The sequence below is a fragment of the Musa acuminata genome, chromosome BXJ1-6 (genome assembly GCF_036884655.1).
Source record: "Musa acuminata AAA Group cultivar baxijiao chromosome BXJ1-6, Cavendish_Baxijiao_AAA, whole genome shotgun sequence".
Classification (NCBI taxonomy): Eukaryota; Viridiplantae; Streptophyta; class Magnoliopsida; order Zingiberales; family Musaceae; genus Musa; species Musa acuminata.
The window spans coordinates 3,532,317-3,556,841 of NC_088332.1; the positions used below are offsets into that span (position 1 = coordinate 3,532,317).

The 24,525-nt window shown below is 40.0% G+C and overlaps 5 protein-coding genes across 11 annotated transcripts; 2 read left to right on the plus strand and 3 right to left on the minus strand.

Moving 5' to 3' along the window:
* Positions 1–357: 357 nt before the first annotated feature.
* On the minus strand, positions 358–4,155 carry LOC135675677 (universal stress protein PHOS34-like). Its single transcript, XM_065186058.1, has 4 exons — positions 3,822–4,155; positions 3,618–3,721; positions 3,390–3,508; positions 358–700 (listed from the first exon to the last, which is right to left on the minus strand). Exons 1-4 carry the CDS (start codon positions 4,042–4,044, stop codon positions 622–624), a joined length of 525 nt encoding a protein of 174 aa, XP_065042130.1. The 5' UTR covers positions 4,045–4,155; the 3' UTR covers positions 358–621.
* Positions 4,156–8,803: 4,648 nt separating this feature from the next.
* Positions 8,804–10,751, plus strand: LOC103986719 (patatin-like protein 2). The gene is made up of 6 exons (XM_009404810.2): positions 8,804–9,119; positions 9,197–9,375; positions 9,465–9,654; positions 9,737–9,898; positions 9,993–10,295; positions 10,377–10,751. The coding sequence occupies exons 1-6, from the start codon at positions 8,949–8,951 to the stop codon at positions 10,611–10,613; spliced, it is 1,242 nt and encodes a 413-aa protein (XP_009403085.2). The 5' UTR covers positions 8,804–8,948; the 3' UTR covers positions 10,614–10,751.
* A 1,751-nt stretch (positions 10,752–12,502) lies between these two features.
* On the plus strand, positions 12,503–22,669 carry LOC135586219 (pentatricopeptide repeat-containing protein At1g52620-like). Of its 7 annotated transcripts, XM_065186062.1 has the most exons (8): positions 12,503–15,382; positions 15,483–15,615; positions 17,725–17,877; positions 18,484–18,577; positions 18,755–18,975; positions 21,736–21,988; positions 22,382–22,449; positions 22,532–22,669. In XM_065186062.1, the coding sequence occupies exon 1, from the start codon at positions 12,628–12,630 to the stop codon at positions 15,091–15,093; it is 2,466 nt and encodes an 821-aa protein (XP_065042134.1). In that variant the 5' UTR covers positions 12,503–12,627; the 3' UTR covers positions 15,094–15,382; positions 15,483–15,615; positions 17,725–17,877; positions 18,484–18,577; positions 18,755–18,975; positions 21,736–21,988; positions 22,382–22,449; positions 22,532–22,669. The 7 variants fall into 7 exon arrangements, with proteins under 7 accessions (XP_065042134.1, XP_065042132.1, XP_065042135.1 ...); XM_065186060.1 differs by lacking the exon at positions 21,736–21,988; XM_065186063.1 differs by lacking the exons at positions 22,382–22,449; positions 22,532–22,669 and having other exon boundaries at positions 21,736–22,321.
* On the minus strand, positions 18,915–19,581 carry LOC135675679 (peamaclein-like). Its single transcript, XM_065186068.1, has 2 exons — positions 19,426–19,581; positions 18,915–19,352 (listed from the first exon to the last, which is right to left on the minus strand). Exons 1-2 carry the CDS (start codon positions 19,505–19,507, stop codon positions 19,159–19,161), a joined length of 276 nt encoding a protein of 91 aa, XP_065042140.1. The 5' UTR covers positions 19,508–19,581; the 3' UTR covers positions 18,915–19,158.
* LOC135675678 (uncharacterized) lies at positions 22,665–23,693 on the minus strand. The gene has a single exon (XM_065186067.1). It carries the CDS (start codon positions 23,691–23,693, stop codon positions 22,791–22,793), a length of 903 nt encoding a protein of 300 aa, XP_065042139.1. The 3' UTR covers positions 22,665–22,790.
* Between the last annotated feature and the right edge of the window lie 832 nt (positions 23,694–24,525).

The following is a 24,525-nucleotide window of genomic DNA, read 5'->3' on the forward strand; positions in this document are numbered from 1 at the left end:
TCGTGAATCATATGGAAACTATCATGCTTACAATCTTCTCGCCCCTTCTTATTTAGCATTTGTATCATTTCCTTCAGTTATTAGTTGTTGCAGTTCTAAGGTGGTTGATTGTGGAGGTATCCTCTAGTCACTTGTTACAAGCATTTGACCCATGTTTTCTAAACACTTAATTGCATAGGGGTTGGCAAGTTGATTGTATCATGGTGTTCTAAAATGATGTCTGTTTAACTACAACTTGTATGATGAAGAGCAAAACAAATGGGGTCATGTTTGACATTTGGCTAAGCAGCTCACTCTTTTACACACATGCAACCACATAATGCTGAATTCCAACAAAATGAATCAAAGGAAAGACACTGAACTAAATAACTTCTAGTATAATTAATAGCAAATGATACACAAATGTTCATCAAATACGCCCTTTACATGAAGATCCTTAGAATACCAAACAGAAATTTCGTCCCATAACAACAACACAATCCTGTGAAACACACTGAAGGGAGACAAATTCCAGTCTTTCAGAAAGAGACCCACAAATTTTAGTACCATGGAAGCAAACAAAGGAACCATCAAATGGAATAAGATACAACAAACAAGCACACACAGGGAAATATATTCACTTCAGGATGAACCTTTTATTACAACAACTGGGCAGTTTGCATGGTTGATGCAGTAGTTGCTTACACTTCCCAAGAACATCCTGCAATAAAAGGTTATGATAAATTGATGCAAGTCAGACTCAAAAGAGATAAACTAATTTTTAGTTGTAGCTCATGGCAATATAATCACATTGGCAAATATGCATCCACTGAAGATAGACATCATGTACCGTTCCCCATACAAAAGAATTGCACAATAAGAATCACCGCATGCTAATTTGAAGCAAACAAACAAACAAACAAAAGAACATGGTCTACGTGTATTCGAATTGCTAAGAAAAACTATATCTTTAAATGATAACTTACAAGTGGAACTTGATTTGGGTTTTATTCATCAATATTATTAATTTATTGTATTATCACGATTTTAAGCACTGGTAGCACACAGGGTTTAGCATAGTATGCGCCAATGGCATGCAACTGTGAACTGCAGTGTGAACAAGGTGATGCCTTGTGCCAACAGTGGCAAAAGGGAATAAGAAAACTGATAATAGCCAAAATACTTTCCTCGTCTGGCCTTGACTCCAAATTCTCTTACATCCCTTCCTCTTCCCTGACCTCCTTGTTGATGAGATATAGTAAGAAGCGGCAGCGAAGCCGCAACCCTTTATATCTCTTATCTCAAAACTGTTGCAGCTAATTTATAATAACCATTCCAGTCTGGATCACTATCAGTTAATTAATTTGATCCATTTGGTTCAACAATCTCAAGATTTCCAGTTTGAGGGTGAGACTTGGTACGATGATGAGACGAGGTGATCCCTTGCAACTGAGATCAGGAGACAAATTTTGGAAATAGTCTCTCTAAAATTAAAGTAGGAATATGTACATTGACCCTCTGCAGACCCACATTCTGCATTAGTTGGAGCCTCATGTACTAAGTTTACCCTTTAATCTCAAGACCCCCAGTTCAAGTCTCAGTACCACATCAGCATTTGACCATTTGATTAACAGTTGAAAAATTGCAAGACCTCAAATTTGTTGGTAAGTCAGACTATTAGAAACTTTAGGATGCAGAAATCAACGTAGAAACGCAACAAAATAACTGTCACTTTCCAGATCATCATCCTTGAGACCTTAGAACTCCCACTAGATTAAACTGCCTTTGTTACTTGTGCCTATGTATAAAAAGAAGTTAAAACAAGATTCAGATTTGGCAGAAACTTCACGATGCTGGAACGACAAATTATTGTGGAGAGACCACTACAACAGAAGGAAGACCGTTATCCTTCGCTAGAACTACTAGCACCTATGTTTACATGTAGGACACTGGAACTGGTATATCACCCAACCATGAAGCAATAATAAAGGAACTCAAAAAAATTACAGTAATCCAACACACCACCCCTCATACCAGAGTTCATAGACGTGTCTGACAGGCCTAGCTCTAGATCTTGGTTGAGACTCATATATGGTATATAGTTTGCAACAAGCATATTCCATATCGACCATTATTTATCTTCTATTTATTTATAAAAAAAAAGGAAACTAAGTTAACCTAGAGATTTCAGAATATTGGAGGACATCCTCAACATATTGAAATTATACCTCAAAATTTGTCTGTAAAAAAACAGTGTTAGTAATATAATTTTTTTTGTGCGCCACCTTCGAGAGCATCCTTGCCTCCAAGAACATCTTTCAATAATCTCATGGATGTTTCCTCAGATTTCTGTTTCAGTTAATTTCAACAAGAATATCAAATAGCTTTAAGAATCTACAAATACATATATAGAGCCTTCACAACATCCTAACACAGTTATATGTATCAAACTTCTTTTAAAGTTGTATGTATCAAGAATATGAAACTCCTTTCCAAGAGGGACAAGAAATGTTTTCTAACAGTTTTCTTCTTCCACCACCTCGAAAAAAACAAACCCTTTAGGTTTCCATAAGACTTCTCTTGGCCTTAAAGAAACTAAAGCAAGAAGACAGCTTATGAAACACGAGCAAATATTTCCGAAACCATTTCCCAAGTCCAGATGCTAAGGAAGCTCGAATCCAATATGATCATTCATTTTATGTGAATCCATTGCAACATGGGACCACAACAACCGCAACCCGCATATTTATTGATGTTGGTTGATAAAAATACAACCAGACCCTCTTATAATCGACTCAAACTGTGTATGGTGCCAAAAGAAGAATTCCAAAGCTTATCCCAATTAAAAACTTTGTGAACTATTCCCAGCATGAGTTAAGAGATATAACCACTTTTCTGGGCAGAACTAAGTAACCTACCAAGGCAAAGAAACTCTCTAGAGATGCTACAAACTGATATCATCCACAATTAGACAATATGTAACAGACAAATAATTGTAACATCAAATTCAGAACATCATCTTGCAACAAATGTTGGGACCATCGACTTCAATTTCCCTTTAAAAGTTTCAGATGTCCTGTTGTTCGGTTCACTGGCATGTTACTTTTTTCAGTCATTTAAGAACTCTCTGCTGTTTGACCAGAACTGATACCGATGTTTGATGGTCATACAATAATTTACTATATGGTTTATCTGTTTCCTCTTCTTGCAGTAATCATGCTTTAACTGAAGTTTAATGCTGAAAAAAGTCAAGCTCTTGACTTTTGTTCTTTTTTTTTATGCAGAGATCAAAGTTTGTAAAGCTGGAAAGGAATAATATAATAAAGCAACTTAAGATCTGCAAGTTTTACAGTACCAAACAAAGTCATTCCCATACTGAAGGGGGAAACAAAATGTAAAGAGAGAATTACCTCTTGATGGGCCCAAAAGCACGGGAACCCATCACAAGTAGATCCGCGTGCAAGTTGGTGGCCACCTCACATATCAGTTCCTTCGGATCACCCACCACCACTTGCGTCTTGACATTTACCTTCATATTTGCAGCAGCATTTTCCAATCAAATTGACGGCAATCCTCGAGAAAACTGCCCTAAGCAGCAAACAAGATCATGCGGGACAGTAAAAACAAAGCGATCTCACATCTTTCCCAGCGCAAATCTGGAGGGCGTGCGTCATGATCGCCTCCGTGATCCGTCTCTGGTGCGCCTCGATCGCCGCCGTGAAGGCTGGCACCTCGATGTAATCTGAAGATGGAAACTCCAATCAGAGAACAAGAATCGGAGGACACGAGTGGAAGGTTCGGGATCGAAGAGGATGAGGAGGAGTCAGGCTTTGGCAACAGACCGGGGCCGCCGAAGGGGACGGATCCGGGGTTCAGGCCGGCGGCGATGGAGGGCGGAGACTGGACGTGGAGGACGACGAGCGCACCGGCCTCCTCCGCGGCTCCGTCGGCGCCCTCGCCGGCGGGACGGAGGAGGAGGTTATCGATGGCCCAGCGGAGGCCATTCATACTCTCCTCGCTGCCGTCGACCGCCACCACCACGCAGCCGAGGTTGCCGGTCGCCATCTCCGACGCGAAAGAGCGGATGGAGAGAAGAGAGAAGAGCCGTGACGGCGATCACATTGTATCTTCTTTTAAGGCATTAATAATTCGAATTGTTCTGGACGTCCATTCCACCTCAAGATGCGTGCAGACACTTGATCCGAAGAACCCATGCCACCATATGATCAAGGTTTATAACTTCCTTCTAAAATTCTTCACACATAAAATTAAGATTAATAAATAATTATCATTAAAATCAACTAATAGTTTGAAATTTTTAAATGAAAAAAAATAAAATATAAAATATATAAAACATCCATTATGGATCTGAAAATAATAAGGCGATTTAGTTTGTAAATACTCATATTTTGAGTATTTTCCAAAAGTATCATTTTTTTTCAAATAATACTCTCTAATGTGAAAATATTTAAAATATCCTTTATTTAAAAAAAATTCTTTTTTTAAATCTATTTTCAGCTGTTACATATTTTCATTTAGCTCGTTGTTTTTCAATAGCATTTATAATAATTTTATGTATTAAAAATACTATAAATATTATTGAAAAGTACTATAAGTGATATCATATCATGTAATTTTGATTATCATCATTTATAGATTATTATAATATTATATTTTTACACTTCTAATTAATTTGGCTAAGGCTAGAAATCTATCTAGATTATTTATGATATTTTTAAATATATTTTATAGTATTTTTATTGTAGTAGTAAAAATACTATAATAGATTAAAAAAATACCGTAACAAGCGATAAAATTTTTAAAGAGTAATTTGGATTTTTTTTTAAATTAAGGGTACAATTGGAGAAAAAAATAAAATAAAGAATATATATTGAAAAATACCCGAAAACATGAGTTTTTTTTTTTTAAGTATCCAAAAGAGTACGATAGGATATTATTATTTATAAGGGCTTACACCAAGTCATTAAAATAATATGTCTAAAAAAATATTAAAAAATAAATTAAATAATAAACACTTTCTGAGATTGATTTTCAAGGAACGAATATTTTACAAAATCGAGTTTAATCACATGAACTTTCAGTTTACACACTAGAAACTAATTCTTAATACAAATGTGTTGTTGATATCATATTTTTAAGATAAGGTGAATGTGCCACATACAAATAGGCATTGATTATTAATACATTTGGGTTGGACCTGTGTTTATTTGACATTGGATTTGGGCTTGAACCCTTAGAGTTTAGATCCATTAGGATTTGGGTAGGGAGGTTGGAAAATTGTATTTGGGTTTTGGAATTTGCTTCCACTAGGATGAATCTAAATAAGCTTTCTTTAGATGATCAAAATGGTTCAAGATTCAACAAGTTGACTATATTATATTTATTTGATCTGCTTAAATGTAGAGGGTAAGTTTACTATAACTTTCTCTTTATTTTTTTGTCACTAAGAATATAAAAATAGAATTATATAAGTCGATCTTTTCTAAATATTATATCGGTAGTAGTTTGGGACATTAGACTTTTCTTTTTAATATGCTTAAATTAGATTATGATTCTAATAATATCAAAATTTGATCATTAATTTGATTTGATAAAATTGATTCGTTCTTATCATTAATTTGATTTGATAAAATTGATTTGTGTGTTATGTCTCTTGTTATATTTTAATTTGAAAGCGAAAGATGTCGTTATTCGCTTTTCCAAATAATACAAAAAAAATATGTCTTTTATATGCTGATGTATATTGCCTAATAATTTTTTTATAATCTTTGATAATTATTGTGACATACTCGATAAAAAATAATGATCAGATATCATGAAATTTTCTTTGTAATCTTTGAATCAGTTGGGGCATGATGAAATTTACATGTCCTCCTTCTGATCTTACTAAGCTTTAGAATTGTTTCGAATATATTCAAACAACATCATCAGAAGACCCACAACAAAGAAAATTGTATCACAGAAAACCCACTCATTGAGTTGCAATCCTCAAGAGGGCCTTAGTCTTCAGGATCATGCCAGCGTACCCACCACACCAACTCACTTTGATCATGTCAATTGTCCTTTCAGAAATGTGATGTGGTTGAGCTAAAAACAACAAAAAAAAAAAAACAAAAACCACATGAACTTGTTTGTTCTAATTGGAAGTGTAGTTTGTTGCTAAGAGAAATCTTGGCAAGGTAGTCTTGATGATTGATTAATTCAAAACACTATTTTGTATTGTTTTTTGTCTTGCTCAGTGTCATCAATTTTAATATAGTTTGTCATAAATTTTGCTTCTTTTTTTCTTTGTGGAGATACAACATGATTCAGAAGCTTATTCCTTCACAGATATTTCAGAGATTGTCTATGTTTTAGCTTATAGTACCATATAAAATTCTGAAATTCCTAATGAAATTTTCAATTCACTATGAACATGATCATAAGCAAGTTGTCTTTTTCAAATTGGAAATTATAAGGCATCAAGGATGAAAAGAATATTTTGTCATCTTTAATCTGTCATGCATCAACCATTGAATGATTGATTGTGAACCAAACCAACAAATCTCAATCATTTGACAGTATTTTACCTCAGGAAATATGCTTTTTGATGCATAAGTCTGACCACTAAATTCCTGACACTCAATTGGCATGGAAAGGATCAGACTGGTTCTCTTTCTTCAAAGGGTGGAAAAAAAAAAACACAAATATATGTCTCATTTTATATCTCAGATTTGTCTATGATGATATGATAATATGAATAAGCTAGTTATTTCATCGGATCGTATTACTATAGATGATATCTAATCTAACCTAATATTGATTATGATGAATGATGCGAGTAAAAAAAATTACTCTCGTAACATTAGAGATAAGGTTAAGATTTTAAAATTATTATTGGGTTGAACTTCATGTGCATCATATTAGAACTTAATTTTAACGCTCTAATTTAGAAATGAAACAATGATTGAATGTATTTAAAAAGGGAATCATAATATTTTATTTATGTTTCTATGGTTGCTGTCACAAAGATAATGGTGTTGGATGATAACCAAACACCTATAAGAACTTATCCCATTTCATGGTGGTACAAATGGGGCATGTGCATTTGCCTGCCTTTGATGTCAACAAAAATGAGAGTACATCACTGGTGTTGCAATAATGGGCTGTATATTTCACAGATAGATAGTGGCCATTACCAACCAGCAATGAAGACCTTGTCCTTATATGAACATGTAGAACTCATGCTTCAGCTGTTAGCTATTATAGCAGATATATATCTGCTATAATAATATTTTTCTGCTTTGCAAGAATAAATACCCTCTTAGGAGTAAGATTTGTGAGATCACATGTCCTTGTAGCTTATTCCTTTCTAGTTATCATATATCATCTGTTATAAGATGAGATCTTTAACTATTTAAGATCATCTACATCAATAAATAAATATATATATATAATTATTATTGGTCTAAGTAAAGTGGATAAGATTCCAAGCTTAATTTTTCTTCCTTAATTTTTATATCAAATAATTATTATCTATTATATGATGATAGAATACGAAAGAAGAAGAAGAAGAGCATAACCTAAAGCGCTCGGAATGAAACACAAAAGAGAATACATTCACAATAGTTAAGGGAGAATTAGGCCTAATAATATGGTTTTGATGTAGATAGAACTAATGCGACGAGACGGAGAAGAGAAGAAAATAGAAAGAAAAAAAATTATGTGCATACGAGAAAGAAAATTGTGGGGAAATGAGGGAAAAACCCTCAAAAAATAATCTATATATTATTTAGTTAATATATTTTTTGAAAATACAATTCAATATATGAATTAAAGCTCAACACTGATTAGTTCGATCCTAATAAACATAAAAATCTTTTCTTATATATTTAATTATAATTATAATCAGCTAAATCAACAGAGGATATCAGAAAAGAAAAAAAAAACAACTATATATATTGTCATCTAAAGACATCCATTCTTGAATTCGATTAACTCGAAGCATATACAGCAGTAGGGGAAGTCAATTCCAACACAACCTTCTGCATTTGCGGACCCCTATCACTCATCACCTAAATGGGCCCCACACCAACTTTTGATCACATAATTCGAGTTCATGCGATAATGTATCGTTCTCTCACTGAGAGTGTATGACAGATAGATATTTGGGCGAGTAATGGGATGGGATTTGAGTTTGGTCATTTTGTCATATCACCACTGCCTTTGTCTGAGAGCAACGAGGCATGAAGTCAATTCAGCACTTACACCACATTCGTTGCAAATGTCACCTCCATGCTCATCTTCTTACTGCCTTTTCTCGATAAATGGTACATATTTTTCACTATATATATATATATATATATATATATATATATATATATATAGAGAGAGAGAGAGAGAGAGAGAGAGAGAGAGAGAGAGAGAGAGAGAGAGAGAGATTGATATGAAGCATTAACAAAGTCAGTTTACATGCACGCAGGAAACGAGGCTATATATATACAGAGATATATATTAGAGAGTTTGATAAAGAACATTAACAAAGTCAAATCACATGCGTTTTCCACATGCAAAAGGAAATGGAGAGGAAATGGTATTGTCCTTGGACAGCTACATTATTTTCTTCTCCTCTTCGATTCATCCGACCCAAACTTATCATCTTTACTTTTGGATTCTTTTGTGTAAAGAACTGAACAGCTACATTATTTTGCGGCTGACGCACGTGTTTTTGCTGTTTTGCATGCATGCATTCATTACTGTTGGGTTGCCAGTCTTCTTCTTCTTCTTCTTTTCTTCTTCCTCCTCCTCCTCCTCCTCCTCCTCCTCCTCTATTTAATGACACCCATGCGAGAGAACTGATGAATGTGTAGGGTAACAAACACAGCCTTTCTTCGATCCGGTTCTTTGTTCTCAGCTCCCTGCTTGCCCGCTCCTCTTTCTTCTCCCACAGCTTTCAGATCCAAACACCAATGGCCGAGACCCAAACAAGCGACCGCCATCATCACAGGCACAACGCGCATCACGTGCACAGGCCGCCGCCCTGCAAGGGGAAGCTGATCACGGTGCTGAGCATAGATGGAGGAGGAGTGAGAGGCATCATCCCGGGAACCATCATCAACTTTCTCGAGACGAAGCTTCAGGTGGGAAACCAATCCATCGTAGCCTTAGGGATGAACCAGTCAAGTGTGGTCAACGACGAACTGTTCTGTGAGTGCAGGAACTCGACGGACCGGATGCCAGGGTGGCAGATTACTTCGACGTGGTTACAGGGACGAGCACAGGAGGACTGCTCACGGCCATGATCACCGCTCCTGATGAGAAGCAGCGCCCGCTCTTCTCAGCCAAGGACATCATTGACTTCTACCTCCAGAATTGCCCGAAGATCTTTCCTCAAGGGTCGGTCCACGGCTCATGCGTGCCCTTGTTCTGACGCACAGTTCCGATTCTACCTCTGCTAACATATCAAACTCTCTATCTCCTTGCAGATCTGGATTTCTCAGCTCGGTAAGGAAGTTGGCAGGTGCAATTATGGGGCCTAAATACGACGGCAAGTTCCTGCACTCCAAAGTCAAGGACCTGCTCAAAGACATCAAGCTCAGTCAGACCTTAACGAACGTCATAATCCCAGCCTTTGACATCAAGCTTCTCCAGCCCATCATCTTTTCATCCTTTGAGGTGCCTCTGAGTAGTCTTAATCTTCAACAATGGAGATCTGATGTCTGTAGATCTGGTCATATTCATGCCTTGTTACTCTCAGGCGAGATTGGAGCCTCTGAAGGACGCGCATGTAGCTGACATTTGCATCAGTACATCGGCGGCGCCGACCTTCCTTCCGGCGCACTACTTCGAGACCCAAGATTCCAATGGAAACACTCGTAGCTACAATCTCATCGATGGAGGTGTTGCAGCGAACAATCCAGTAAGCAAGAATCTATGAGTAGCTTCCGATCGCTTCCTTCTTTCGCTTGATCTGCTTGCCGGTGACTGACTTGCCACCGTTTCTTGCGATCCAGACCTTGGTGGCGATGAGCCAGATCAAGAAGGAGATGTTCCTGATGAACCAGGACTTCCACTCCTACAAGCCGATCGACTACCACAACTTCATAATCATCTCCATCGGCACCGGCGCCGCCAAGGTGGAGAAGAAGTTTAGTGCACATCTCGCGTCCAAGTGGGGCATTCTTCAGTGGCTGTACCATGGTGGTTCCACCCCTCTGATCGATAGCTTCAGCCATGCTAGCGCCGACATAGTCGACGTCCACATGTCCTCTGTTTTCCAGTCACTGCACTGTGAGCAGAATTATCTGCGCATACAGGTAAAGTCATGCTGAGGTTCCTCAGATCCATCTTGTTCTAAGTTCTTGGATGATCGAAGGACTGATCCAACCGGATTGCAGGATGAGACCTTGATGGGCCAAGCATCATCTGTTGATGTCTCGACAAAGGAGAACCTGCTCGAGCTGGTGAAGATCGGTGAAAGTCTTCTGAAGAAACCAGTCTCCAGGGTCAACCTTGAGACAGGAGACTTCGAGGAGGTCAAGGGAGAAGGAACCAACGCCGAAGCACTCACTCGCTTGGCTAAGATACTCTCCGAGGAAAGGCACCGTCGGAAAGGCGTAATGGCCTTAAACTGAGCGAATAATGGCTGGAATACTTCCGTCTCTCTTTCTCTACATCGATCTCTATCTCTACTGTTCGAGTGTGTTATTATGAGTCTAAACGGGCTTCTGTTGTACCCTCTCCTCAATAAAAGCTTCTCTTTTGGTCTTTAATACCTCCATGGATCGATCACTTGCAAGTTCTGAGACAAAATCCTCACTCTAAATCTACAAGAAAATATTCAACCACCATTGTCATTGATACAATGGAATTCCATAGAACTGGAAGCACTCTAAGATTAGCAAATTGTTCACCAACCATCTCATGCAGAAATAACATCATAAGATGTCGAAGCCATTCCTGCAAAGGGTAAGACATACAGATTCAATTCAATTTAGTGATGATAATTAAAGATGATTATATATTTTTGTGTAAACATCAAAGTTTTATCCCAATTAAAGTTTGCCTGTGATCAAACATTACACAAAAAATCAAGGAAAAGTCTCTCAAATCAACAGAGGAGGGCCAGTCCAGCAATAATGGAGAAGAATCAGTGACCACTTGATGTTGACATGCTTATAATAAATACTATATACCCTTGGCTTAATTATTTAGGTTCTTCTGTCGACATATGAGATTTGATCTCCCTATGCAAAATTTTCTATATTCCCTGATATGTACCAGCCTTTGTTTTCTTATATTAATTCATGATGCATGACCACATCAAGGTTCTGTCACTACAGCCAATAAAGATTAGAATGATAGAAACCATTATGATTGTTGCGTTGCAATCAGAGAGAACATAACGAGAAGAGAGAGAGAGAGAGAGAGCTTATAATACTATTTCTTCCCATGCACGAGGAAGGCGAGGCTCTTTGTTTTCTGCTCAAAGCGCAAGAGTGTCGAATGGATAAGCTCACGGCTGAAGTCAATCGATGAGCCATTGAATGAGATTGATGGCTACGTGAAGCGTGTTGTGGGTTGCCTCACATTGATTTGGATTGGTATCTGGCAGCGTAAATGATAGCCCCAAATGTTGAGAAAGAGAGTATCCGCTATCGCTAAATGCCAGTGTTTCCTACCTCATCTGCAGTATAAGATACAGCAAATGAGAGATACCCCTCAACGACGACGAAGAAAGACACCTCAAGAAGGTAGAAATGCCCAATTGTTTGGCTAAGATTATTTGATTCAGAACAAATAAAAGATAAAAAGTACAAAAAAGAAGAAGCTTTTGTTCATCAGTTTCATTCAGAAAAGAATAAATGCATTCAAAGAGTCCCAATTACACTACGCAACAGTGATCCTGAAAACAGCCCTCATGCTATGCAGGTTCCTTCGTTCACCAGCTACTGCTAAAAGCATACACACATGAGCTCATGTGGCTCTTCACACGGAGAGGAACCTATGCATGTCCAAAGAACATTAAACTCTGCATGTGTCTTCGCCATTGAATTCGATCACTGTGTTGATCTGTCAACCAGGGCAATGGTGGGACTGCAGGTCGACAGACTCTTCTGCTACTCACAGTGCGTTGTGTCCTCCACATGGGCAGCTGAAGGCGTCGGTGGTTGTGGTCTTCTGTCTTGATTGGAGTAGGACGAAGCTGTCGCCATCGGGATTCCAAAGGACAGCAAGCTTATCATAGAGTAGTAATAATAATAATAATAATAATGTATACTACTACAGTTGATATCTCTTATTTTTCTGTAATTTAAATTTAAGCAGCCTTCAATCTCTCATGGCTTGGAGTGTATGTGTCTATCCGTTGACTGAACCACAGCTGGTCCAGAAGCGGTCGCCAGCAGCCCACTCGAGCGAACCGGTCTTCGTCCGGCCCATTGACGAGAGGATTATAATGGACCGGGTCGTAAAGGATTGGCTCCTATGGCCTGCTATTAAACGGGCCGATTGCCCTAGACTTCGTGTTCAAACTCGTGCTAGAGCGGGCTGCGCACGGAAGCGGCCATTCGCTCATTCTTCGTTCTCGCGCGAGGTCGCAGGTTGCTCTCCCTCGCTGCCGCGCGTTGCCCTCTTACCTCTTCGTTCATGTGCAAACTACTCCTCACCCACCTCAAGAAGCCGCCCCGAACCCCCTCGGGACGCTGTTTCCCCCACCCTTGGGTCCGCAAGCTCGCCGACTCCGTCGTCCGGGTTCTGCTCACCCGCAAGGCCGACCCCCGATGGGAGCAAACCCTCGAAGAGATGTTGTCCAGCCACGCCGAGGAGGAATACATGGCCCCGATCATTGCTCGCATCCGCGACCCCGACGCCGCCCTCGACTTCTTCGACTGGGCTCGCCGCCGCCGCCCCAGCTGGGCCGACCCCCCAGACTCCCTCTCTTACTCGGAGCTCCTGCGCCTCCTTGCCTGGCCCGGTCGCCTTCCCGAGGCCGGTCTCGTGCTCGACGCGATGAGGAGCGACGGGCGCACACCGACCCGCGAAGCCTCCAGCTCTCTCCTCGTCGCTTATGCCGATTCCGGCGCAGAGGAGAAGGCTTTGGATGTCTACGCGAGTACGAGGGATCAAGACGGATGTTTTCCTGATGTTTCTGGTTGCAACAGTTTGTTGGAGTTGCTCGTGAGACAGCGGCATTATGAATTGGCTCGTAAAGTGTACGACGAAATGGTTGAAAGAGAGGGCGGGGCTGATAACTACAGCACTGGTATAGTGGTGAGGGGTTTGTGCTCGGAAGGGAGGATGGATGAGGCCAAGAGGTTGATTGAGGATAGATGGGGCGCAGGGTGCATTCCGAATGTTGTATTCTACAACATGCTTGTTGATGGATATTGCAGGAAAGGCGACATCAGGAGAGGATATGCACTATTTGAAGAGATGAAGTTGAGAGGATTCTTGCCCACAGTAGTGTCATATGGCATTGTTATTCATGGATTATGCATGAAAGGGAACATTGCTGGGATAAATAGGTTGATTTCGGAAATGAAAGCCCGTGGATTGCAACCAAATGTGCAAATTTACAATGATGTGATTGATTCTCGGTGTAAGCATGGTTCTATTGTTGAAGCAAAAGCGGCGCTGAGGCAAATGATTGGAAGTGGTTGTGAACCTGATATCATTACATATAACATTTTGATAGCTGGTTTTTGTCGAGATGGGAAAGTGCCAGGAGCTCAGCAGCTACTGAGGGAGGCTATTAGCAGGCGGTTGAGTCCAAATAAATTTAGCTACACGCCCGTCATACATGGATATTGCCAAATAAGAGATGTTGTTACTGCATCAAATTTGCTTGTCGAGATGATAGAGAGAGGTCATAGTCCTGACTTGGTAACTTATGGAGCTCTGATTCATGGGCTTGTTGTCTTGGGCGAGGTAAATGATGCCTTAGAAATTAGAAAGAAAATGATGGAGAAGGGAGTGCTCCCAGATGCAGCAATATATAATGTCCTAATCAGTGGCCTTTGCAAGAAAGGGATGCTTCCCTCTGCAAAGAAGCTAGTTGCTGAGATGCTTGATCAAAATGTCATCCTGGATGAATTTGTTTATGCCACGCTTGTTGATGGATTTATCAGAAATGAGGATCTCAATGAGGCAAAGAAGGTTTTTGAATTCATGGATCAGAAAGGCATTAAACGTGGGATTGTTGGTTATAATGCCATGATCAAAGGTTACTGCAAATTTGGTATGATTCATGATGCAATTTTATGCATCAGTAGAATGAGCAAGGATGGTTACCCCCCTGATGAATTCACATACACAACAGTTATTAATGGTTATGCGAGACAAGGTGACTTAGATGGGGCTATGAGAGTATTCATTGATATGATGAAGCATAGATGCAAGCCCAACGTTGTCACGTATTCTGCTCTAATCAATGGATATTGTCAGATCGGAGACACAGATACAGCAGAGGTCCTTTTCAAATATATGCAGCGTAATGAGATCACCCCTAATGTTGTTACATATAGCATTCTTATAGGAGGCTGTTGTAAAAATCATAGAATGGCTAGAGCTATTATATACTTTGAAGAAATGCTGCAATATAAGTGCCTACCTAATGACTTCACATACCGTTACTTAATTAAAGGGCTAACAGATAGTATTTCCAATTGCGAGATAATTAATAGCAATGATCTTCAACATCGACACGAGTATGCAACTTTAAATATCTACAAAATTATGGTTCTTGAAGGTTGGGATCACAAGACTGCAGCATATAATGCTATCATATTTTGCCTTTGCAAACATCGAATGCTTAAAAGTGCATTGGAGCTGAGAGATAAAATGATTGAAAAAGGTTGTTTGCCTGATCATATCACAGTTGTTTTCCTTCTCCATGGGGCCTGTGCAGAAGGGAAGCTAGAAGATTTGAAGAGCACTCTTTCTTGTCATTTTCAGCAGAACGAATTTGAGGTGGCTCTTAAGTATGCAAGACTTGTAGACGAGTACTTGTATCAAGGAGAAAGATCTGAAGCCTCCTTGATCTTGGAGACATTACTTGAAGACAGGGCACAATCACCTGAATTGGGCCACCGTGTGGCTCTTTCATATCAGTGAGTAGTTACTACTGAGATCTACCAGTGCTTATGAGGTGATAATTGAAGTGGAGTTGTTGCCAATTAAAGACTTATTGGACATTGTGCAGAAGGTATCCTTGACCTTGGTCAAATAGGGTGGTCACTGTGAACCTTTTGCCATTAAGAGTTTCGAGGTATATTTCAAATGATGAAAAGAATGTGAACGAAAAAGGGTAATCGTTATTGAAAATCATCTCAAAGTAGAAAAAAAAGACTACCATGGCTTTACACTACTTACCAAGGTCACTAGTCAACCAGTTGGAGATGAGGTAACATAGTTTTGCTTCAGTGCATAATACATCTGCGTTGACATGTTACTTTCGGTGCCAAGCTTATGTTGATATTCTATGGCTAATTTCTGATTTTCAGGTTGGATTTCTGCCTTGTATAGAAGAGAGAAATATCAGTTTGCTGATCCAAAGAAAAAGAAGCTGCATGTGAATGGCCGGAATCTGGATAGCACTAGGTTCCTTAGTGGAATTTGGTGGAAGTTCATATCATGGTAAAGAACTTATTTATTGTCAACATTGTTGTCACTATATTGGAGTCTGCTGTTACACAAAGATGCTATTTATCATGTGAATTCACTTAGCTTTTTATTCTTTCAGTCAGTTGGCATTCAGCTTTTAGGTGGAAAATGTTTGCATAGTCCGTTTTTGAATAGTGGTGGCTACCAGTTCATCTTCTTGTGTGTGTGTGTGTGTGTGTATATTAAGAATCCAGTCTGGTATATCTAGTATGAGAATCTTAATTTGGAACTCTATGTGCTTTATATTGTGTTAGTGTGCATTGAGAGTTTCAAGGAAGATGACTTTGTGGTAACATTAATCAACAGTATGAAAGTCAAATACAATTATCTACTTTGAGTGCTCAAAATTTTCTTTCGACTGTAAATAAATTACATTAACTCCCTGATCAGAGTATTGTTTCCATATGTCATATATCTGAGCATAGGAAGGTACAAAAAAAATTTCACTGCTATTGACGGAAAAAGTTAGTTGTGGAACTCACTCCTACAGATTCATTGTTTGGAATTTAGGGCCTGTTTGGCAACAAACACATACTAGGAAGTTAAGTTACTGCTGTACTCAGGTGTTGCTTCTTAAGAATCTCACATACTATTACTTCTATTATTATTGTTATTTGCTTTTGTTGCTTAGGTGATTTATAGTACTTCAGTGAAAAGAGGGAAAAACAGTCCCTGCTTAAGAGTTAAGACCATATATTGCTATACCTGACGTTGCCAACTAACATCATTCATTCAATCTTTTACTATATCCCAATTGTACGGATTGTTGTGATCTTCAGATGAGTCCCTTTCTGTCGCCCATTTCGCCATAAAATGGATAGGAAAAATCAAAATACTGCTGCTTCATTAACAATTTCTGCTGACAATTGTGTGAGGGAGACCCTGTTTATGACCATATATTGCTACACTTTACATTTCCAACCAACATCTTCCCTTCAGTAATATTTATCTATATCCCAATTATTCTGAGTGCTATAATATTCACAACAATCCTTCCTCTTCTGTTTCACCATAGATTGGATGAGCAAAATCATGTCTGCTTTATCAATAATTACCGCTGACAGTTTCTTCTAGAAGCATCAAAGACAAAAGTAAGCTTACTGCCATTTGCTTTTGAACCACAATCAGAGTATCAGTAACAAGATTGCTTGAGGTTCCATTAGGGGTTCATTCTTCATTCCTTGTCATTTGGAGCTGAGTTCAATCTGACAAAGATTAGGTGATGACTGGAGCACTTTTTTCCTGTAAACTATACCACTTTTTTACCTCTCCTTCCACCTTTTCCCTTCTCCAAATGAACTATAACTCAGAAATGGTTCCTTCACTATGGTTCAGAGACTGTCTAGGACACTGGACATTTTGTGTGATTACCCAGTTATTCATGCATGGTTTATGAGATGTTTTATGGATATTACAAATCCTCAAAAAGAACCTTTTTGGTACTCTTGCTGGGGCAAGACCCATATGGTTCTTCCGAACCTGGGTTACAAAAGTAGTCTGAAGTGGCCAAATAATAAGAGGAACACATTTTAAATTGCTTGTTACTGTAGGTGTTTAGCATTATCTTGCAAGTAGAAGATAAGTGAGTTAGGGGTCTGAGGTATTCCCATTGAATGAAACACTTGTTAAACCTATGGTTTTCTCATTTTCTTTTTCTTTTTATTTGGTGTATATGTTTGATTCAGGAACCCATGACCAAAGAGCTGTTGTTTCCTTGATCACACAGTCTAATAGTTGCAACTCATGACCTGTATACTCTGAAGCTCCCCTCCTGACTATTAAACGGATTCTTGGGATAATCACACGTCAGCTTCATTCAAGTCATTTACCAAACTGTAGAACTTCAAATTCATTTATGTTGATTGAAAGAGGGTTCTAACATCCTAAGTCTCAGTTAAATCACCAAGAGTTGCTGATGACTACAGGAAAGTTTGATCGGTACATCAGTACACAATAGTTATGCTTTTATCTAGCAGTTGATACGAAATAGCATGTGTAACTTGATAATTTACAAAGATACAAAGGAAAGGAAAAAAAATGCAAGTCTTTTGGCATTGATAATTCTGGCACACTGTATTACAGAAACATTCTATTACATTCTCTCCAAGCCATGTCCAAGTTGCAAGTGTGTTGTGTTGGATTGAGCCGACAAGGTGAGCCTGCGATTTTTCTAAAGAAGTGGAATTACTCGATGCTCTAGTTGATTATATTGGAGGCCTACAAGCATTCTGAAAGGTACTTCCTAGACATTAGCAACGTATCTTTATATTTGTATTTAGTTGAATTTTGTATCTTCAATCATGGATGCATGTTCTGTTTCGTGCAATAGATGTGACTTTGCTCAAGTAATAGCTATAGCCATTTTTTATGCTTTAATATTCATAATTTTATGATGACCCATGCCAATGGCTTCTACAACAATGATTTCTCACGACTCTGCTAATCCTGTGTCAAACAGGGTGAAAACCATGGCTAAGTCTAAAGTCACTATGATAACTCTGATCAGTTGAATTCTCACCTCTTTCCCAAATTCTCTCTCTCAAGTAGAACACCTTTTGTCATTCCTCCTCCCAAATCCGGATCTGCCACATCTGTCTATCTTGATGTCCACTGCTGATCTTGCTCTCAACCACGTAAGCAATGTCATCTCCACCTTCTCTGTCTGCACTAACTGGCATCTTGGAATTCTTGTAGCGTAGCTTTATTTTCTCTTATAGTACCAACAAATAGATGATGATGTTGATTGATTTGCATCTATCTATAACATCGATAAGGCCATGATAATTTGATTACTTGTTTGGTTTGAGCTTAGATTTATTGACATGGTGTGTGGAGTCTCAGATTTGATGTTGAAGACTCTAAACCCCCTCAAGTTCCTATGATCCCAGTGGCGATGCAAGAGAACCCTCCCTTCTCATGAAGTATAAAAAAAAAGGTAACATTTCTTTTGTGATTAACAAAATATCAATTTAAACAATCTCCTCCTCATCTTTTATATTTATTTTATTTTCCCTTTAATCTGTGCGGGATTTCTGTACTGATGAACATAAACTGCCACCTGTGAGTACGATCTAAGCAATAATGAAGCTGACCCAGACATGCATGCATGCAGTAGCTTCTGCTCAGTAGACCCACTTGTTTAAAAGACTAGCATATGACAGTGGAACCCGTTCAGCCATTCAATGATAAGTGATGCTGCAGGGATTCAGACAACCAACCAAAGTAGCAAAAACAATGTTGGTGAGTTGCACTGCACAAGAGATGCCAGAAGGTGATTCTGAAAACAAAAGCAATGCCTCAACATATGCAAGACATTATATTCATAGTGAACAGGTAAATAACTCTATCTCTCTCTCTCTCTCTCTCTACATTAAACATGCTAGAGAGCAGGATTTATTTTCGGCACTGGTAATATATATCAACTGATGCAGACACACCATCACTCCATATAACCACATATACACGCATGGAAGAAGCAAGAAAGCACAGAGCTCTCTCTCACTCGCTCTTTCTCTCTTAGGGGCACTTGGGCCTCCTCCTCTTGCCAACCCCTGTGTACTTGTCCCTATAACAAGGGCACTCATCCTTGTTCCCGTAGGTGCCGGATGGCACACATCGGCACGTCTCACAGCACAAGCCACAAAACTTCAAGCACCGGTCCTGTAAGCTAGCCTTGGAGCACCTCACCTTGCACTTGGAGTCACAGAACGCTGAAACCAACCGAAGATATTACTGCTAACACGTCATTGCAGGCATGTATTTTGCCAAGTTCTGAGTGTTTACCTGACCTTGCCATGGCGAGTTGGGCACAGGAGGAGGTGAAGAGGATGAGTAGAATTACTAACGAGGGATGTAGGAGCTTCATCGTGACACACTACTCAGTCCGAGTGATGAGTGAGTGTTGGGTGTGTGTGTTGATATTTATAGCAAAGTAGTGATGGGGTGGGAGATGGTTGGTGAGAGCTCCAGGAGCTGTGAGCTGGATTCCAGTCGATGGCCGCATGCTTGCACTTGTACGGCCTTCATCATGCCATCCATGTATGATGAGGTTGTCCTGTAGCGTTCATCCTCCTTGTCACGTGGGCCTACGCAGTCATGTTGATGCATCATATTACCTTGGCAAAGGTGGCAGACCCACCGGGAGATCCTATCCGTTGATCGTATCCATCTGGATCGAGATCTACGGATTGATGGTTAGGATCAGACGCAGGCTTTGTGCTCACGGCACCTCAATATTGCGTCAAAGGATGTGGACGTTAAATGGACCACTTCGGGGTTTTCCAGCTGTGAGTGGGGTCACGTTACCTTGCATGGCTGTGTCGTCGATCCGTATTCAGTGTCTTTGCACCTCGAGGTGGAATCTCCATGATGCCTTGTTGCTTCTCTCTCTCTCTCTCCTATTGTAAACTCCCACGCCTTTTGCGAGTGGCTGATGTCCTCGTCAAGTGGCTTTGGGATCGAAGTACGGCTTGTGAATGGGTCGGGTCAGATGTCAAGATGTGTCGGTGACGGATCCAACTCGACCCGATCCGTTTCCGGCTGGAAAAATAACTTTCGTTACCCCGCTGGAACTTACCTTACCCTCACTCTCTCTCTCTCGGTTAGAGGTTGCGGTGGCCTCGGGAGGTGGGCCGCACGGCCGACCTGGTTGAGTACTCTTGTGACATAGCAAACCCAGGAATAGTGTTTGGTCTTGTGCTCTTTTTAGGACGGGCATCAAATGAGGGTTTATATGAATTCTGTTGTTTATTTTGCTGGTTTTAGAATAATAAAATAGAAGTAAATGAGGATTTTTTTTTCCCCTTCCGGAGATGAACATTCCTTCTCTCTTTTTAGCATTAATCAAGTTGCATAACATTTTCTTTATTCTTGATGCACAGATTAAAATATTAATTTGGCTATAAGGGTTTGATGATTAATATTAACTTTCAGTTGAAGTATTTTAAGTCAATGGTTCATGCTAAACAAAATTAGCAGATAAATTATCTTGTCATGTCATATCGTGACAGCCCAAGTCCCATTCAATGAGTATTTTGTGTTTCACTGATTATAATGGCAACAACTTTGTTAGTGTGAAGCCCATAAGAAGAAATAAAAAAAAACCTGTAGTACTTCTGTGAATCCACCAACAATTCCTCATAGTTTTTAGAACTTTAATTGCTTTATTACGCATGAGTTAAAGTTTTTCATCTCAATGTGATTGATATAACTGAGTTGCTCATATAACATGCTGGTTTAATCCCATGTCGAAAGTATATCAAATCTAAGATTGACTTATAAGGATATGATGGATGTACTATTGTTAATTTCAGTTTAAACATTTTGAACCAATCAGGTTGGATCGTGATAACTCGAGTCTCATTCAATGAGCAAATATGTTCTGCTTCATCGATTAGAATAGCAACAAGTTGTTAGTCTGAAGCCCATAAGAAGACATAAAAAACCCTTAAAGTGCTTCCATGAATCTACCAACAATTCCTGCTAGTTTTTAGAACATTAGTTGCTTGACTATGCTCTTCTTAGCAATGAGTTAAAGGTTTTCATTAATTTATCACAAGCATCCTTGATATTTTTCTGTCAGTCATACCAAGCAATCAATCCATATGCTCTCTTGCCATTCATGAAGTGTGCTATAGATTCGTCTCACTTTCTTGACTCTGTTCAAAGTTGGAATGATGTTGTTGCTGTGTCCTCCTCTGCAATTATTTGTCTTTGTTTTGAGTTGACCAGTTGTGGATCCAACTGTTTTCTCTGACTCTGGAGAAGGCTGTCAAAGAGATCAGCTGAGAGTCTCAATTGTTTTCTCTTCCTCAAAGACTCACTTGGGCACACTTATCTACTTCAATCTTCCTTCTTAAATCAATCTTCTTGTTCTTTAGTGTCTTCCATCATGCCTAACCACCCACTAATATGAAGCTTTGACATGTCCACCCACTGTAGAAAATGGTCAACAAAGTAGACTGTGGACAACATCAAGTGTTTATTTTCTCTTTCTTATTCCTTGTGAACCATTTAAGCTTAATTTTTTCCTTGAGCTATGTGTCTGACACCTCAAATGCAAGAGTTAAGTAGATTTTTCATGCATATTCTCAGGTGATTGTGATGAAGATAAAGGAATCAAGACAGTGATGGGATCCATTGTGTTACAAAGAACTAGAGCTTTTCTTTCAGATGTCTCTTCCTGATACTTAACCATTAAACCATCATCAACCTCACTGCTACATGGAGTCAGTAGATAAAAGTAGTAGTAGCAGCAGTCAAAGCTCCTAATAGAAGGATGATCCTTGATGCAGAGTTCATTATGATCATGAAGCCTGAGAAAGCTAATAAGCCTCATTTTCCTAGGGTAAGGGTCACAGAGTCAACTTTCTAAGTCAAACTTTAGACCAAAATGGCCCACACCAAGACTACTAAACAACACTGTGGTCCTTCACTTCCCTAGTCTTTTGGCATCAACATCATAACATATCCCCAATAGTACAGTCCCATTACATTGTTAGAGTTGTGAACACTACATGCCAATGCATCAGTCCCTGTTGAAGTCTTTTTCAGCTAAGCTAACTGATATCTTCAATCAAAGAGATAGATGAAGAGAAATATTTTTTAAGTTTGTTATATCAATTTAACGTTTTTAGGGTTTAAGATGTCGATATATAAAGATGATATTTCATAAGTTTCTACAATAACCATTGTTGGCGGCTATAAAAACATCAGTCTAACTTTTGCTGTCCAATTGCAGCTTCATAAGTTCCACTGTGCCACCTTGCTGTCTCTTTGGTTTGGCAATCTCTTCATGCAAACTATGAGGTCTGTTCCACTTTATTACAAGACTATGAAGCAAATTGTGGCAGAGTTCTTGTGACAATGGAAATTTACTGATGATGTACAGGAATGTTCACTGAGACTTTACAGTAGCACACAGTGCAACAGACACACAGAAGGCTTCACCTTCTTCGGCTCTTATGATCAGTGAGAGCTGACAGGGAAAACAACAGCCAAATATAAAGCATGGAAGCCAGAGATGATGTCAAACATGGCTATTCTTTCATTACAGAATGAAGCAAAAAGGAAAAGAACTTGACCACAAAGCATACAGATTGAATGCAAGACGACAATGACAACAATAACCAGAGTGGTTCTCGTCGCCGTCACCGGCGGCGGCCGAACGAGTGGCTACCGAATCCTTTGGAAATGCTGAGCACAGCCGGGTTGAAGCGCAGGCAGCCGAAGAGGCCCTGCCGATACGGCAGGGGTGTCTCGGTCGATCTGAAGCTTGAGTGCTTGGCGTCCTCGGCGACTACTTTCTTGCTCGATGTTGATGACAGCAAGGTGTACTTGCGGAGAGGGTCCTTGCTCCGGTTGCCGGTGGCGCGTCCTTCTGACGCGCTCCGGAACAGAAGCAAGTCCCTCAGCCGCCACTTCTTGCTTCCACCGCCGCCGCTCTTCAGGGTGGGGCTTGTGGAAGAAGAAACAGGGGGAGGCGTTGGTGTCCTCTCCCTCCGTCTATCCTTCGTCGCTTCCACCATCGCCGCGGTGAAGGGGTCGAACTCTTCTCCCCCGGCGCTCCTGCCGCGATGGCGGGGAGACCACAACCCCCTCGGCCTCGGCGAGGAGGCCACGCTGCTTCTGTCACCCGCGGCTGGATACTGCAGGCGAGGAGGTGGCTTAAGTGGCCGAATCTTCCCTTCTTCGAAGAGCTCGTCGGCGGTGGTGAGCATCGGTAGGCCTTCTTTGTCACCGAAGTCGAAGGCGAAGTCGAACACGTCGCCCTTCTCATCCTTGGCGGGGCTGCCGCGGGACTTGGGCGTGCCGGGCGTCTCCTCCCAGCCGAAGGGGACGCCGCCAGCCGAGGGCGGGGGAGGGAGAGGATCCATGGCGTTGAAGTGGGAGTAGATGGCGGAGGCGCGCGACGGACTGGTGGGTGCGCTGGTGTAGTGGTGGAAGAAGTCGAAGTGGTGGCCGACGCGCTTCGGGCTCGACGGTGCGCTCACGGAGGGGCTGGTGTATGTGCTGGCGAAGTGCAAGTCTCTCACCGGCGCCACCACCTCCATCGCTCTCCCTCTCTCTCTCTCTCTCTCTCTCTCTCTCTCTCTCTCCTCCTCCTTCCTTCCTCCTATGAGAACATATGAAACAGTGCGATGGAAGTCTTAAATGGAGATGGTTGTGGAGAAGGTGAGAGGAAAAGGAGGGAGAGTGTGATCCTTTGACCGACCAAAGAGGGAAGACCAAAGCAAGAATCTAATAGTAGATTTAGAATACAGCCGCCTTTTATTACGCACACAGGTATGATTTAGACACCATTAATTGACATTGACATTTTGTGTCTTTTGTCCATTTTTTAAGGTCTTCCCACCCATATTTTCCCAAGCATCCAAAACACACATTTTTTTCTTTTGTTTGAATCTCTGTCTTTTTATTTATTCATGGATAAAAATCTCACCCATATTATATATATATATATATATATATATATATATATATATATAGTGGAAAATGATGAGGCTTGGTGGGACAAGAATGGTCAAAGAACACTAAAAAAAATGAAGGATGCTTGTCGTTTTAGAATACAAGTTGCATGCGAGGGAATGGTCCAATGGAGGAGGGAGAATTGGTGGCTGATATTGGATTGAAAATGATATCAAAAACATTATTGAAGAATATTATACCAAGAAAATGATATCAACAACATTATCAAAGAATGCTTTGTCAAGTAAGGTTGGCGAGGGCCAAGGAGTCTACCCACCAAAGAAGTTCTATTGAAAGACATCGTAATTAGAAGATGTGTGGAGAAATCAAGTGAAAATAAAATATTGTTTTTTTTTCTTATACAATCCTTTACTTAACACAATCATAAAATAATAATAATAATTTTACTAAATATAA